Source organism: Tamandua tetradactyla, chromosome 6 (genome assembly GCF_023851605.1).
Source record: "Tamandua tetradactyla isolate mTamTet1 chromosome 6, mTamTet1.pri, whole genome shotgun sequence".
Taxonomy (NCBI): domain Eukaryota; kingdom Metazoa; phylum Chordata; class Mammalia; order Pilosa; family Myrmecophagidae; genus Tamandua; species Tamandua tetradactyla.
The window spans coordinates 45,849,786-45,864,664 of NC_135332.1; the positions used below are offsets into that span (position 1 = coordinate 45,849,786).

The following is a 14,879-nucleotide window of genomic DNA, read 5'->3' on the forward strand; positions in this document are numbered from 1 at the left end:
TTTGGGGGTTGTGGCCCTGTCTGGTGAGTAGGGCTGGGAGCAAAAACTCTCTGAGAAGAGGGCACAGGCACAGCAGACAGGTAAAGTAACTAGTGACTTACCCACTCAGAGGGGGAAACAGCCACTCTCTCCACTCCCAAGTCCCCAAAAGGCCTGCCCCAGCATCTCCACATTTTCTCAGCCATCAGCTGGCCCTTCCACCTACTCTACTACTCTTCCACCCTAGCCTACCCTGCACTTATTCCCAATGACTTTCCTAAACACCATGCTTGCGCCTGGAATGGGATTTATTGACAATCCCAAAACTCCTCAGTTTTTTTCAAATAAGGAGAATGAGGTCTTTTGTGGTCTTTCCACAACTGCACCAGCATCTTCAAGGTGAGAGCATTCCAACTTTCCCACTATATGTCTCTTCCTGTGAACATATGTTAAGGATATATGTAACAGTAAGAGCTATATAGTAATAATTACAGCTAACAGTAACTGAGCTCTCACTGTGTGCTGGCTGTGACTCAGCTCCTCACGTTCATCATTCTTTTTCACCCTCAAAACCCTATGGGGTAGGTACTGTCATTAGCCCTGTATGCAGTTGGGAAAATCCTTGGCAAGAGAGGGAAATGACTTGCTTGAAACTGCACAGAAAAGAAAGGGGGGGGGGTACAATTGAGATGTAGCTCCACCTCCTCTAATGTCAAAGACCGCACTTTTTTTTCCACCTTTAATTTTCAAAACTTCAAATCTACAGCAATTTGCAAGAATAAACCATTTTTCCTTCCACTAGATTCAAGTATTAACATCTTACTACATTTGCTTTAACTATGTGCACATATATACATATTCATATACATATACACGGCATATTTGTTTTCTCCTGAACCATTTGAAAGTAAGTTGCAGACACGCTATCACTTCCCCCAGAAGTTGCAGAATGTCTTGCCTAATAACAACATTCTACATAACCACAATATGAATAGCACTCTTCAGAAATCTAACAATAACTAACATTATTTTCTGTTTTTCAATCTATAATCAAATGTCGTTAGTTGTCTTCATAATTTCCTTTATAGCTTTTTAAAAAAATCCAGGATCCAATTAGGCCCATACATTGAATTTAGTCGTCATGTCTTTTTAGTGTCATTCAACATACATTTTGTCTTTCAGGACAGCAATATATTTTAGAAGTTCCAAAAAGACTTTTGTAGAATATTTCTGAATTTGGATTTGCCTGTTTCCTCATAATTAGGTTCAAATTAAACTCTTTGGGCAAGAACAGGGCTCAGGTGATGCGCCTTTCTCAGTGAAACACTCTCAGGAGCACACAACAGTTTGACGTCAGTTTACTGGTGATGTTAAGTCTGCTGAGCTGATATGTCCTTGCTGCAGTGAGCTGCCTGCTGTGTGCTATGCACCAGTCAGGGAGAACAGAGATGCAAATAAGCCACAATCTTCACCTTTAGCAGTTTACAGTCCAGTGAGGAAGACGGATCTGTGAACAGATAAGACAGATGATAAACACTGCAAGGGAAGCAACTGTTCAAAAAAAGACTGTGGTCACACTGGAGAGTGGGGATAGGCAGGGGGCCTGGGTTGGAGGAAGAGGCTTTAGAGATAATGTCTGAATAAAGTCTGAAAGATTTGACTGATAGTTTAACAAGGAAAGGAACGGAAGGGTCTGACAGGGAATGAGAAGAGCCTATGTAAAGGGAAGGGGTTATAGAAGGCAGCTCCTCATCACACAGATGAGTGTTCCTAAGATGTGTAGAGAGTCTCTTCCCATCAAGGAAGTGTGTATATGTGTGTGCACGTGTGTGTGTGTGTCCAAGTGTAAAGGGGACCTTCCCACCACTGCCATTTTCCTGATGGTTAATCCCTAAGAACAACCCCTGCCCCCAACATGGGCTTATTTGAAATTGACAGCTCATCAAACTTTTTCTCTTTCTTTCTTTTATGCTTCAGCCACAGTCCTTGCAGTTAGCAAGGCAGTTATGACTCCCACTTTTCAGATGAAGAAACTGTAAAGTTACTAGCTCAAGTTCACAGTATAGTAGATGCCAGGGCTGGGCTCAAGAATGGAACTTGAGGGTTCTATTTACCAAGGAGATCTGGTTGCTCAGCACTTGGGAGCTTCTACCTCCAGAAGTCCAGACATTCCACTGGTCCCTCCTACACCACAGCAGTCGGGCTGCCCCCAGCTGTACCCCCACTCTCCCAAACAACCTGTATTTCCTCCTGCTCAGGGTCCCTCTAACCTCATCAAGGGAAGAAGAGGATGGCCTATGAAAATTCAGTCAATGTCCTGGATATCTCCAGGTTGATGTTCAAGTACCCATGGCTGGAATATCCAAAAAGGAACAAAGGTGAGGCTGGAATGGACAGGCATGGTGGCAGGGACAGGGGCCTGGAAAAACTAGTTGCCTGGCTCCCACTCTCAGGTAGATGATCTGGGTAAATTCAGCAAATCCACGAGAAATGGCAGGGCAGACCCTTGGGCACTTCAATAGCACCCCACTGCCCTGGATATAGGTCTCCAGCTCCTTAGCAGGACCCACAAGTCCCTTTAAGATGGGTCACCTGTGTGTCTCCTCAGCATCTGCTCCCACACCTGCACCCTGCTCTCTACCCACAACTCTTACACCTTCAAGGCTTTGCATAAGCTGTTTCTTGTGCCTGTTGCTCTTCCCTCTTGTCTACCTGACTAATGACTACATGTATAATCCCCTCTAGGAAACCTCCCCTGATCCTCCCAGCCAGGTTAGGTTCCTCTCATCTGTACTCCTAATCACCAATTAACATTTTTATCACCGACTAGTCCAGTGAATCTCAAAGTGTGATCCCAGATGAGTAGCATCAGCATTTTGTTAGACATGCAAATTCTCACACCCTACCCCAGACTTACTAAATCAAAAATTCTGGGGAGTGGGGCTTAGAAAGGTCTCCAGATGTTTCTGGTGCTTAAGTTTGGGAAACCCAGAACTAGACCAATAGTTTTCAACATTAGCTGAACATTATAATCCTCTGGGGAGATTTTTTAAAATGCCTGGATCCCAGCCCCAGAGAATCCGATCTAGGGCTTAGGCATGTTACAAGTTCCCCCAGATAATTCTAACAGGCAGCCAAGGTTGAGAACCACTCTGCCAGACCAGAGTGCTTCTCAGACTTCAACATGCGTACACCTGCGGGTCTTACCAGACTGAAGACCCTGATCCAGCATGCCTAGGGTGGGGCCTGATGCACTTTCTGCATTTCTGAGAAGCTCCCGGGCTCCAGTGATGCTGTTATTCTATAGACAACATTTTGACTAGCAGGTACTAAAAGACTATAAGCACCGTAAGGGCAGGAATTATGCCTTGCTTATCTCCCTAGTGCACGGTGAAATACCTGGCACTGTTTTTCACTGAATACTGAATAAATGAATGCTTAAAGAATGATTCTTTAATCCACTTTGCAACTGCTCTCTCATTTGTACACATACACACTTCTTATCCCTCTTGCCAGAAATCAGAAAGGCCATGGCTCCTGTTCATCTGCCCTTATCCTGCTACCAGGTAAGACCCCTAACTTTCACCACGCTGGAGCTTTGTCAAAGCAGGAGGACAGCAGCCTCTGCCTCCCATTAAGACTACCTCACAGAACTCTGACGGTCACCCCGGCACTGCCATTGACTCTGTGTGACCTGTGGCAAGTCACTTTCTCTGAGCCTCGGGAGCTTCCTCTGTCACAGTCCATCCCCTGCCCACCTCCTTTTGTAGGGTGACTATGAGACAATATAAGGTGTGGGCTATGCAGAAAGTGCTTAATAATGGGAGTCAGTTCTATTAGTTAACATAGGGCTCTTCATAGTTAGGATGCCCAGATAAAATACAGGATGCTCAGTTAAATTTGAATTTCAGATAAACAATAAATAATTTTTTAGTATAAGTATGTCCAAATATTGCATTTATGACCTGAAATTCAAATTTAACTGAGTGACCTGTCTCTTGTTTTAGTTTGTTTGTTGTCAAATCTGGCAATCCTACTCATAGTGAGTCAATGCTTCATTTTCTGAAATCATGACAATCAGTTGAGAACTCTTGTTGTGATTTTCTCAGTCACCAAGTTGGCAAGCATTGGATGAAGTTCCTTTCCCCTGTTGTAAACGACAGGAAGGCTTGAGAAGAAGGAATAAATCCTTGCCAAATCCTTAGAGAAAGGCCCTGACTCACCCAAATCCCTCCACTACCATCAGAGCTGCAGTTTTAGCATTGTTTAAGAGAAAATTATTTAAAACTGTTTTGCCAACTTAGCCATAAGTTCCATGAGGGTAGCACATAGTTACCTAATCCCCAGCATGCACCATGCTTAGCACATAGTAGGTGCTCAATAAATATCTTTTGATTGCCTGAATGAAGGAAGAGTAGCGTGTCTTTGCCCCCATCTTTACTCTACATCTCCTCTACCCCCTGGCTTTACAAGATGACCTTTTCAAAGTGCCTGGAGGTCCTAAATGAAACAAACTGTGTACTCAGATCGATTTACAGATCACCAATAGCTTTACCAATAGCTGTATCTCTTCTAATTCACACAACAATCTTGGGAGGGACACAGGACAAGGATTATTAGTTTCATTTTACAGATGAGAAGACTGAGACTTTTGTGGGGTGAAGCAACTTGCCCAAGTCATATGATAGGTTAAGAGGTAGCCGTGACTCCAGCCCAGATGACAGGCTAAAGGGCATCTCCCTCAATCCAACCTCCTTACCCTCAGCACCTTAATTCCTTCCTTGGCTAAGGAATATCCCCTGTGACTGCTCTGTCACTCACACACCCTCCCCACCTCCCTGCCCCCAGCTTCCAAAGGAAGAGTTTCCCCCAAGTCCAGAGTGCTGGAGACAGCACCCAAGCAAGCCAAACTCAGTACCATACTGCTACTTCAAGAAGCCTGAAATCTACACACACTGGCACACTCTATATGATCAACGAGAAGAACGCGAGGCCCAGAAGATGCTTCGGAAAATGAGAAATCATCCTAGGTGTGATCTGCCTGCCTCCACATTCTCCCCACCTTCCACATGGGAGAAGGAGAAGGAAGGCGTTGGGGAGCAAGTGGGGCAAGGCAGCCTACGGTCCCCGAGAGGGCTCTGGGGTAGAAGGAGTACCTGTCTCTGCTCAGGCCTCAGATCACTGGGGCCTCATCTATCTTTCTCTGTCCAACTCTGAGTTGGGCTGAGGACCTGTGGTGGGGTGGGCGGGGGGGGGGGTTCTGACCTAGGGAGAGATGGTGGGAACCAAGGTGGCCTGTGTATTTTCTCACACAGGTACCTCAAAGAAGGTACCTGCTCAAAAAAATTCCATCTCCCCATAAGCAAGCTGACTACAAAATCTCAGAAGGAACCCAGGGCCTCAGAGCCTACCTCTGACCAAATGAAGCGGCAAAGATTAAAGGTCAGGGACCATAATGGACAGAGGACTGGGGGATATGCTCTCCCTGTGGGTGCTCTTACCTTGGGCTCACCCTATCCTTCAGCCCTCAGTTCCTGTCTGTAAAATGGAGAGAGGGAAGGAAAAGGGATGGATTAGATGACCACCTTTCAATTTGAAGTTCTGTAACTATATCTATCCCTTTCTTCCTCCCCACTGGTTGCCTTGGGTGGGTAGGAACTCACACGAAGCCTGAAATCTCCCAGAGAGGAGGAGCAGCTCTATGCAGCCCAGGTGAGAAGGAGCAGCGGGAAAGTGGTTACAGTTGGGAGTTGGCTGAGGTTGAAGGTAAGGAGCTGCCTGGTGTTTGGAGCTGGGGGTTGGGGGGCGCAGGGGAGGGGGATTGGGGATGGTATTCAAAACACAACCTCCAGCTGTGTGGAGAGGATGTTAACTCATGGTGATAGTATCCAAGTCTCTTCTTTCTCCCACCTCTGTTCTTGCAGGCTCTTGGGTGCCTGCGTATCAGTGACACATTTGTTATGGAAGCACTATGGGAGGTGGTAAGTCTGGGGCTACCTAGAGTTCAGGAGAGGAGGAAACAGGGTCTGAGATGTGCAGAGCATAGTCTCACGGGTACAGACAGGGCTCCCTATGGTCAGAAGCAGTGAGGAGAGAGGTGCCAGCACATGGCATGCATCCCAAACTCATATCCTCGGCTTCTTCCAAGGGCTGTTTGATCTAAAGAACGGGAAAGTGGAAATCTAAAGATCCCCCTGACCTAACAGAAAGATCCCCCTGGCCTTTCTACCTCTGACTGAAACAATGCCCCATACTTGATGTGCCAATTAACTGACAACACACATTCCTATCTATAATCTCATTTAAATTTCACAACATCAATAGGAAAAGGTATTAGTATCTGCATTTTTCTAATGAGAAAATGAAAGCCATAAGGTCAAGTGACTACTAGATACCAGAGAGGGATTTGAACAAAAGTATGACCCTCAAGTTCAATTTTCTTCCCTTGAGCCAACTTTCTCTACTCTGTTTGAGAATAGATAGATCATTTTCTAGGCCTCAGTTTCCTCATTAATATAATGAAAAATCAATCTGAGATGTTCTCTCAGATTCTGTCCTTCTATTACTTTGTGTTATGTTTTCATCACCTTCCTCTTAAATCAGGCCCAAACTGCTCCAGAGAAAGTGAAGTATGAGGCCTGTCGAACTCTGGCCATCCTGGGTGAGTATGTCCTCTCCTGCAGTGGGGAGTGGGGGCAGGTAAGAAAAAAGAAAGAGTAGCTGGAACTCAAGTTGAGTAAGGATGGAAGGAGTGGAGTGTACACCCACTCCAACTAGGACTTGGCAGGATCTGGGAACTGTCCTAGGTATGGGTGGGCAGAGAGAGGAAGATGAGCTAAAAAGAAAAAAGTGATTGGAGAGAGGGAGAGGGAGGGCTCCTGGAATTGTGGCAGTGCTCAGCTAGCTGTTCCCGTGTCCTGGGAGGATGGGTACACCTTGGGATCTAGTACTTGGACCATCTATCTTGAGGGCCTAGTAGAGTCAAATATCTGACAGAGAGGAGCAGCCCCTTGAAGCTCTGTCCTGACCTGAGGACACTCCCTGTCCAGGTTGTCTGAATAAATATGTGATCCAGTCTCTCATCAACCAGTTGAAAGGGCAAAATGAGGATCGAAGGATGGAAACTCTGATGGGACTACGAGTGGCTCTGAACTCCTGGGTTGCTGTCCCTAAAGACAAGGTGATTGGGGTGAAATTCAAGCAGTGGGGGCAAAGTAGTATGAGGTAATTGATGGTGTTGGCTGGGGATTGGTTCAGGCAGAAGTCATCCCAATTCCCAGCTTTGATAGGGAAGACGTTGTCCTTGTGGAGGTCCTTGTACAGTAGTTAAAAGCATATGGCTCTGCTATGCATTCATCAGACAACCTGTGGAAAACCAGCTTTCAGAGCCACAGTTTGTTCATCTGTAAAATGGAAACAATAACTATCTTATATCATTGTTGAGATTAAGTGAGATAATGTATGTAAAGCACCTAGTACAGAGCCTGTGCTCATTAAATAGTTACTATCACACCTAAAAGAAGCTATTAAAAATTCTGTCATGGAGGAAGAGGAGCCAGAAGAGTAGTCTGACACTACTTTGAGTTTTTCCCTCCTTTAGGGTCCTCTTACTTTGATCCCATCACTTCCCGATATACAAAAAAATCCATCATTCATAAATTTATTCAACAAATACATTCTAAATACCTATCATGTGTCAGACACTGTTCTAGGCCCATGCCTTCATGGAGCTTACATTCTACTGGGTGGAGATACACATTAACCAATAAACTTAATGAGAAAATTAGGTGGTAATTTAAAGGTGATAAGTGCAATGGGGAAAATTATGTAGCAGGGTGAGTGTGATTAGGAGTCCTAAGTGGGGATGGATTGCAGTGTGAAACACGGTAGACAGAGAAAGACTCATTTAGGTAACATTTGAGCAAAGACATGCAGAAATGAGAGAAGGCATTCCAGGCAGAAGAACCAGTCAATGCAAAGGTCCTAAGGTACACACAGGTTTGCCATTGTCACAGAATTGCAAAGAGGTCAGTGTGGCTGAAGTGGAGTGGGAATTGAGAGAGCAGTAGGAAATGAAGTCCCTTCAAAAAAGTTAACAGGAAACTAGGTCATATGTGGCCCTCTGGCTATTTTAAGTTCTTGGGCTTTTAGTCTGGAATAGAAGTTTTGGGGAAGAGCAGTAAAATGATTTAATTTACACTTCAAAAGGTCTGCTCTGACTGCTGTGTTGAGAAAAGACCTGGGGAAGTGGAGCAGGAATAAAAGCAAGGAGATCAGTTAGGGGCTACTGAAACAATCCTCGTGAGAGAGAATGGTGGCTTAGAGCATGGTGATAGAAGTGGAGTTGATGAGAAGTGATTAAATTCTGGATATATTTTAAAAGTAAATCTCTAAAATGTAAACTGGATAAGAACTGGAAAAGGAAGTAAGGAACAAAGATGAAGCCAAGGTTTTTGGCCCAGCAATTGAAAACATATAATTGTCATCAACTGAGATGGAGAAAACTGTAGGAACAGGTTTGGAGGCAATATCAGAAGTTCAGTTTTGAGATGTCTATTGGACCTCCAAAGGAGATGGCAAGTAAGTAGTGGACGTGCAATTTGGCATTTAGGAGAGAAGTCTAAATTAGAGGAAGAAATCTGGGAGTTATCAGCATACAGATGGCATTTAATGTTATATCCTGGATGAGACCACCAAGTAAAGAGCCACAAATGGAGCCTCAGAGCACCCCAATGTTAAGAGGTCAGAGAGAAAAGAAGGAATCAATAAATATTGAGAAGTGGCCATGGGCAACCAAAAGTGTGGTACTGTGAAAATCTATCAAGGAGGAGAGAGAAATCAATGGTATGAAGTAATACAAGGACCGAGAGTTAACAAGTAGATTTGATACTGTGGAAACTGTTGCTTATCTTAAAAAGAGCCATCATGGTGGAGCAGTAGTGGTGATGAAATGAGGTGGGTTTAAGAAAGGATGAGAGGAAAAGAAATTGGAGACAGCAAGTACGGACAACTTCTCAAGTTTTGTTAGAAAGGATAGTAGTTGGCACCAGAGGTAGATTCTAGAAAAAACAAAAATAGCATGTTTCTATGTTGAGGGGAAAGATCCAGCAGTTCAAAACATGATGACTTTGAAGAAAGTGAGAATTACTGCAGCAAGTTCCTGGAGAAAGTGAAAGGGGACGTAATCGAACACACAGGTGGAGAGACTGGCTTTAGAGAGATGGTAATGGTCCATGGCAGTAAGGGAAAAGGAAGAGCATAGGGGTGCGGGACTGCTAGCAAACATCACAGACACCCTTAATGCTGCCTGGTAATCATACATTCTTCCCCTGGCAGTTATCTTTCCTCCTCTCCTAATTCACACCTTTCCCCTACTTCTTCTTCTGAAATTGCTAATCTTTCTTCCTTCATTCTCATTTTCAGCTGATGACCAGGGAAAGACAGTATAATTACCAGATAGTGTTAAGGGTCTGTATGAGGTTTGTGTTCATACGTTTAAAATAAGACCAGTCGTTGTGACTGTGCTTTTCTTCAGGAGGTACAGGGACAGAATAAGTGGAAAGTTGGATTTAGCCAGGACTGAGGTTTTCTTAAGGGCATATAATGAAGCCAAAGGGAGAAAGGAGTTGAGGTGAGGCAAGGGAGTGATTATAATAGTGCCATGGAATTTAAGCTGCTTAGAAAGAAGGAAAGAGACAATGAAAAGGTGGTAAGATCAATGGAGTATTAGTCCTTGTGGAGTTAAACAATTGTTGGCACCATGGTACTACAGGAGGTGAGCTGGAAAGATGGAGGTGGTGGTCAGTGGTGTCCATGAAATGGAGATGATGGAGAAGCTGCAGTTATGGGTAATGAGGTCTTTGTGTGGGAATTAATGGTTGAGGTAGAGGACAGTCATTGGAGGAGAGGTGTTGGATCAATTACATGTACTTTTTTTAACGCCAGGAATAAAAACAGCAGAAGTATTAAATTAACAGGAGGCCAAGAGATTAAATTATAGAGAAATGAGTGGATATGACCTAGAAGCCAGTATGTGGCAGCAAAAATAAGGGGAAATGAGTGACAAAATAATCTGATGACATGAGATTCATTTCAGGGAGAAGGGAGAATGATCTGAAAGCAGCACTGAATTGCCCTCTTACCAAGCACAAAGATTGACAGAGGGCAGAGCCACTCCCCCTGCCCATTCTACCTTCTGTCCCCTTCTCAGAGGACTCAAGTGGGGTATGAAAGGAAGCTGATGACTGTACTGCAGATGCTGATGGAGAAGTCATCAAATGATGCAGCCCTGGAGGCAGCCCTGTGCTTGGGTTTCCTGAAGCCCTGCAGCAAAGTAGTCCAAGAGTTCCTACTGCAGTGCCTGAACCAAGGGCCCAAGACACAAAGGATAAAGGTGTGAGGACAGAGACTGGGATCCTGGGAACACTGGAGAAATAGAGGCCACTGCTGACTTGCATGGGGTTTGGATCCTGACATCTTTGTCCCAGAAAAAGGGAGTTTCAGCAAGGAGCACTGCAGGGTCATCTGTGTTTTGTGAATATGTACATGCATGAGTTTGGCTTATGTGGACGTCTAAGTGTATATGTATCTGTATATATTTGATCTACATGTTAATTTATGTATGTAGGCATAGGTGCACACATGAACTTGTGCCCTCACTCGTCTGTTTTGCGACCCAGATTCCTCTTGGCCCTATCTCCACCCTGCTCCCTCCCCATTCAGGCACTTAGGATGCTGGTCAAATTGATGCAGGTGCACTCAGCCACAGTCATCCAGGCCATCCTAGACCAGCTGAGCTATTCCAATGTCCTTGAGGTAAGTTCTGGAGCTGCTTTGTACCCTTACTTCTCCAGCATCAGGACAGGTTTGGGGAATGAGGAAGGGAGTCCATCTTTCATGCCTTCCCCATCCCTGCCTCAGCACCGCTTAGAAGCCACTCAGATGCTCAGAACCATTGGACTGGAAGAGATCCAGGAACAGGGGCTAGAGGGACTCACATTTGACCTCCTCAGGAAGAAGATGCATAATGAACCCTTTCTGGTGAGACCAAAGCTCCCAAGCCTAGGTGGCCCAAGCATGCCTCCTCTCTCTTCCCTAGAGACCTCCTTCTGGCTTGGCTATCACTATCACTACTCTCCCCTTCCCCACACCAAAGAATCACAGTCACCATAACCTACTACTGTTCCCCTAATGCCACCCAAGTTTGTAAGCCACCTTGCCTTTGCTCAGGCACTTCTCTCTGCTTAAAATGTCCTAAGTTATTCCTTCCTCCACTGCAAGATAAAAACCGCCTCATGCTTTTTATTCTCACTAGTAATTCTGCTCTCCTTCTGCCTATTAAAATACTATTCCTCTTTCAAGACCAGTCCAAATGTCACTTGGAAAGCCTTCTCCATTCGCCACAATCAGAATCAACCCTGCTTTTCCCTATATCCCATTGCTTTTACCTTTATTATAGCTTGTTCCAGAATCAGTCACAGCACTTCTAAAGACATTTTACTAAAACTTATAAGTTAGATTGTGTCTCAACCCTGCATAAAACTTTTCAGTGGCTCCCCAACACCATCGGGATGTTTACAATAACCTGTGCAACCCAAGTCCTGCTTATCTTTCTAGCTTCATCTCTCACCACTTTCCCCCCCGCTTAGCACCAACCCACCATCTATGCTTAGGTGACCACACCCTGATTTACACCTGTTGTCCTACTGTGAATACTCATATCGCCTTACCCTGAAGAATCTGTTTGCTAAGCTGAACCATCTTCTGTTCCCCATCCTCTCTCCTCTCCCTTTTCTCCAGGCTTTTGCCCTGCTCTCCCCTCTATCCAAAAAACCCACAACCCTCCTCCCACGGAAACCTCTGTCATAATTACCTCTCATTCTGGTTTCAACTGAGGCACTGTCTTCTCCAAGAAACGTTCCTCATCCTCAAAATGAGTCAGAAGACCCACATATGTGCATCCTAACCCTACACTAAAATGTTGTAACATTTTAGCACAGAACTATAATTGCATATTTACACGGCTGCTTTCGTTAGCAGACTATGAGCTCCTCAAGCCAGGAATCATATAGCACAAAGTAATTGTTCAATAAATAGACAGCAACTGCATTCTCTCTTTGTTGTCCCACCTTGATCCCTCTGCAGGCTATGAGGCAGGCAGTGGCTGAAACTGTGGAGGAGCTCAAGATGAAGCCTTTGATGATGAACCTGGTGGAAGCGTGAGTGGCCTGGGTGGAGTTTCCAGAGCCAAATCCTAAGCTGTGGAAAGGGAGTAGAAGGGTCAGTGAAATCTGAGAACTTGCCACTGGTTCTCAGATCTCATTTGCCTGTACCCCTGGGCAAGTCACCCTTCAACCCTGGACTCTTCTTTATCTGTAAAAATGGACTAATAATACCTACCACTCAGGGTTGCTACAAAGCTCAAATTAAAATAAGGACCATGAAAGAGACTTGTAAACAGTAAAATCTGGACTGATAAAAGTCCTAACAATCATTATTGCTTTTCAACAAATTGCAATACCTGCCTTCCCCTTCCCAGCCCCTTTCCTGACCAAAAAACATGAGGGGAAAATGATGAAATTAGCATCACTCACTGGCATTGTTCAATTCACTCCGGACTGTGAGAAGCAGCAATTTACACCTCTTCCCTCATCTCTTATTTGGGCCACAACATGCTAATTCCCCTCTACACAGGCAACTGATGGACCCAAATGCCACAGCACGCCAGGAAGCAGTCATGTCTTTGGTAAGGCTGGCTCTGCTTCTCTAGCCTGATTTCTGATATGTGTTATGGCAAGGAGAGTAAGAAATTGAGCAGAATTGTTAAGGGACAGTAAAGGCTGTAAAGTTTGGAGAGATTGCTTACTTGCTTGTTTTAGATTCTAGCTCAGCCAAGAGTTCAGACCATCTCTTTTTTCAGGGTTGGGGGTGGGTGGAAAAGGAACAGGAAATGGGTGTGAGGGAACAGTGCTTAGGTAATGAGGAAACTGTTTTGACTCTTCCTGGTGAACTATAGGCACTGGAATCCCATTCAGTGGCCCCAAAAGGCAATGAAAGGGATATCTTAGCTGGGGAACCGGTGGGTGTCCCTGTCCCCTCTCTCACAAGGGACTAGAATGGAAAAGACCACAGATGGGGTATCCTTCTGGGTCAGGCTACTTAGGTGCTCTCTGTCTCTCCCAGGGTGTACTGGGTATCCGTAGCCCACAAGTGTTCCACTTGCTCCTGGACATGCTAGATGCGGAAACAAACCAAGCTGTGAAAAAGAGTGTAAGCCATTCTACACCTCTACATCCTCCAAGCCTCTCCCACCTATCCTCACCACTTGCGACTCCTTTTTTGGAGGGAAGAGAGGGAAATGAACCCTCAGACACCATCCCTTGACCTCATTCCTTAAGACCATAGTGGTCTGTGACCAAAGCTCTCCACTTGGATCTCCCCTTCCCTCCAGCCTGAGCCTGAACGAGCCACCCCTTGGGGCTTTTGTTTTAATGCAGCTACAAGAAACATTAATCCTTTTGGCCTCAACTGACCCTTGGATCCAAAAAAAGCTGAAGAACAAAGTGCTTGTTGTATATGAGGGGCTTAAGACCAACGTAAAGCCAGAGTTTACAAGGTTCCGGAAGGAGCCTGAGAGGCCAGAAGAATTAAATATCCAAGACTTTAAACTTGTACAGCTGAGTCCCTTGTTTACCTCAAAGTCCAGCACCAAGATAAACCAACAGAAAACATTCAGTGCCCAGAAAGGGTCTGACTTCTACTTCACCTCCAGATCAGACTTGGCTGCAGCCACTGCCTTCCCGTCCTGTTTCTCCAAATCACTACAAAACAAGTCAAAGGCCATAAGGTCATGGAAGCCAAAGATCAAGAGACAGTTCCAGACCTTTGCTGACACCTCCAAGTAAGTCAGCTCTTTAGGTCTGGACCACACTCTCTCCATGAGAATGCTTCTCATGCTCCCTTGAGAAAACAATCTATACTTCTCTTCCATGAATAAATGAGAGACACTGTACTCACCATACATCTGTGAATCACTACTACCACTGCTGTTCCCTTCATCTTGTCACAGTGCAGAGGCTACACTGGAACATATGCCTTCTCACTCCCAGTTGGGTGCTCCCCCAACTCAACCACATGTCTATTCATCAAGGGAAAGAGTGAAGGGTAGAGCCAAAGCTTCTCTGGAAGGCCAGAATGTCTCCTTAAAACAAGTTCTTGTCTCTGCCCAGAACTTGATGACAAAGTTAAAGTCAAGCCTCTGTCCAGAGGTGGATCCTGAGGGAATACTAGAAGAAAATCCTGGAAACCTTGACTCTTGAACCCATCTACTCTTACTAATTCCCCTTGCTATCAACCAATCATTGGTCAAAAGATAATTAAGCTGTAATCAGGGCCAACTATCCTCTCTGCTGCCTCTTCTCTTACACCTGTTTCTACCTTCCTCTGAGTCATTCCCTTTGAGGGAACCTATTTATTCTTTAAAACTGCCTCAATTTCTCCCTTTTTTCTTACACAAACTTTCTCCTGCCAAAAGCACCACCACACCAATCCCAACAAACTACATCCTCTATCAAGAAGGAAAAGCCCAGACCTTGGAGTCAGACAAATCAGAAACCTAATTAGGGCCCATCACTTACTTGATCTTTCACTTTGGACAAGTTACCTTTCTGATTGTTTCCTCAATAATAAAATGAAGATAATAATGCCCACAACCTCAGAGAATTCCTATGAGGATTAAATGATAATGTAAAGCCTAACAGTGCCTAGCATTACATAATAATTGCAAAGTTCAAATGTGAACTTTTCTCTCCTTTCCACTCTTCATGGTGTCATGTGAGCCTGTGACCGGCAGAGGTCAAAAAGACTGATCCTGCCACCCTCTAGACTCCCCCAAGCATACT

General features: G+C 44.9%; 1 protein-coding gene across 4 annotated transcripts; it reads left to right on the forward strand.

Moving 5' to 3' along the window:
- Positions 1-10: 10 nt before the first annotated feature.
- HEATR9 (HEAT repeat containing 9) lies at positions 11-14,045 on the forward strand. 4 transcript variants are annotated; one of them, XM_077165120.1, is made up of 15 exons: positions 11-2,357; positions 3,496-3,545; positions 4,828-5,009; positions 5,295-5,421; positions 5,635-5,691; positions 5,904-5,960; positions 6,583-6,640; positions 7,029-7,159; positions 10,190-10,372; positions 10,702-10,794; positions 10,900-11,019; positions 12,124-12,197; positions 12,673-12,724; positions 13,162-13,248; positions 13,476-14,045. In XM_077165120.1, the coding sequence occupies exons 1-15, from the start codon at positions 2,270-2,272 to the stop codon at positions 13,881-13,883; spliced, it is 1,767 nt and encodes a 588-aa protein (XP_077021235.1). In that variant the 5' UTR covers positions 11-2,269; the 3' UTR covers positions 13,884-14,045. The 4 variants fall into 4 exon arrangements, with proteins under 4 accessions (XP_077021235.1, XP_077021238.1, XP_077021236.1 ...); XM_077165123.1 differs by having other exon boundaries at positions 13,751-14,045; XM_077165121.1 differs by having other exon boundaries at positions 5,343-5,421.
- Positions 14,046-14,879: the final 834 nt, after the last annotated feature.

Coding starts and splice junctions, on each gene's coding strand:
- HEATR9 (XM_077165120.1), top strand. CDS start 2,270: ATGGCCTATGAAAATTCAGTCAATGTCCTGGATATCTCCAGGTTGATG. Junction 5,010..5,294: donor AAAATGAGAAATCATCCTAG/GTGTGATCTGCC, acceptor TTTCTCACACAG/GTACCTCAAAGAAGGTACCT. Junction 5,961..6,582: donor TGGAAGCACTATGGGAGGTG/GTAAGTCTGGGG, acceptor CTCTTAAATCAG/GCCCAAACTGCTCCAGAGAA.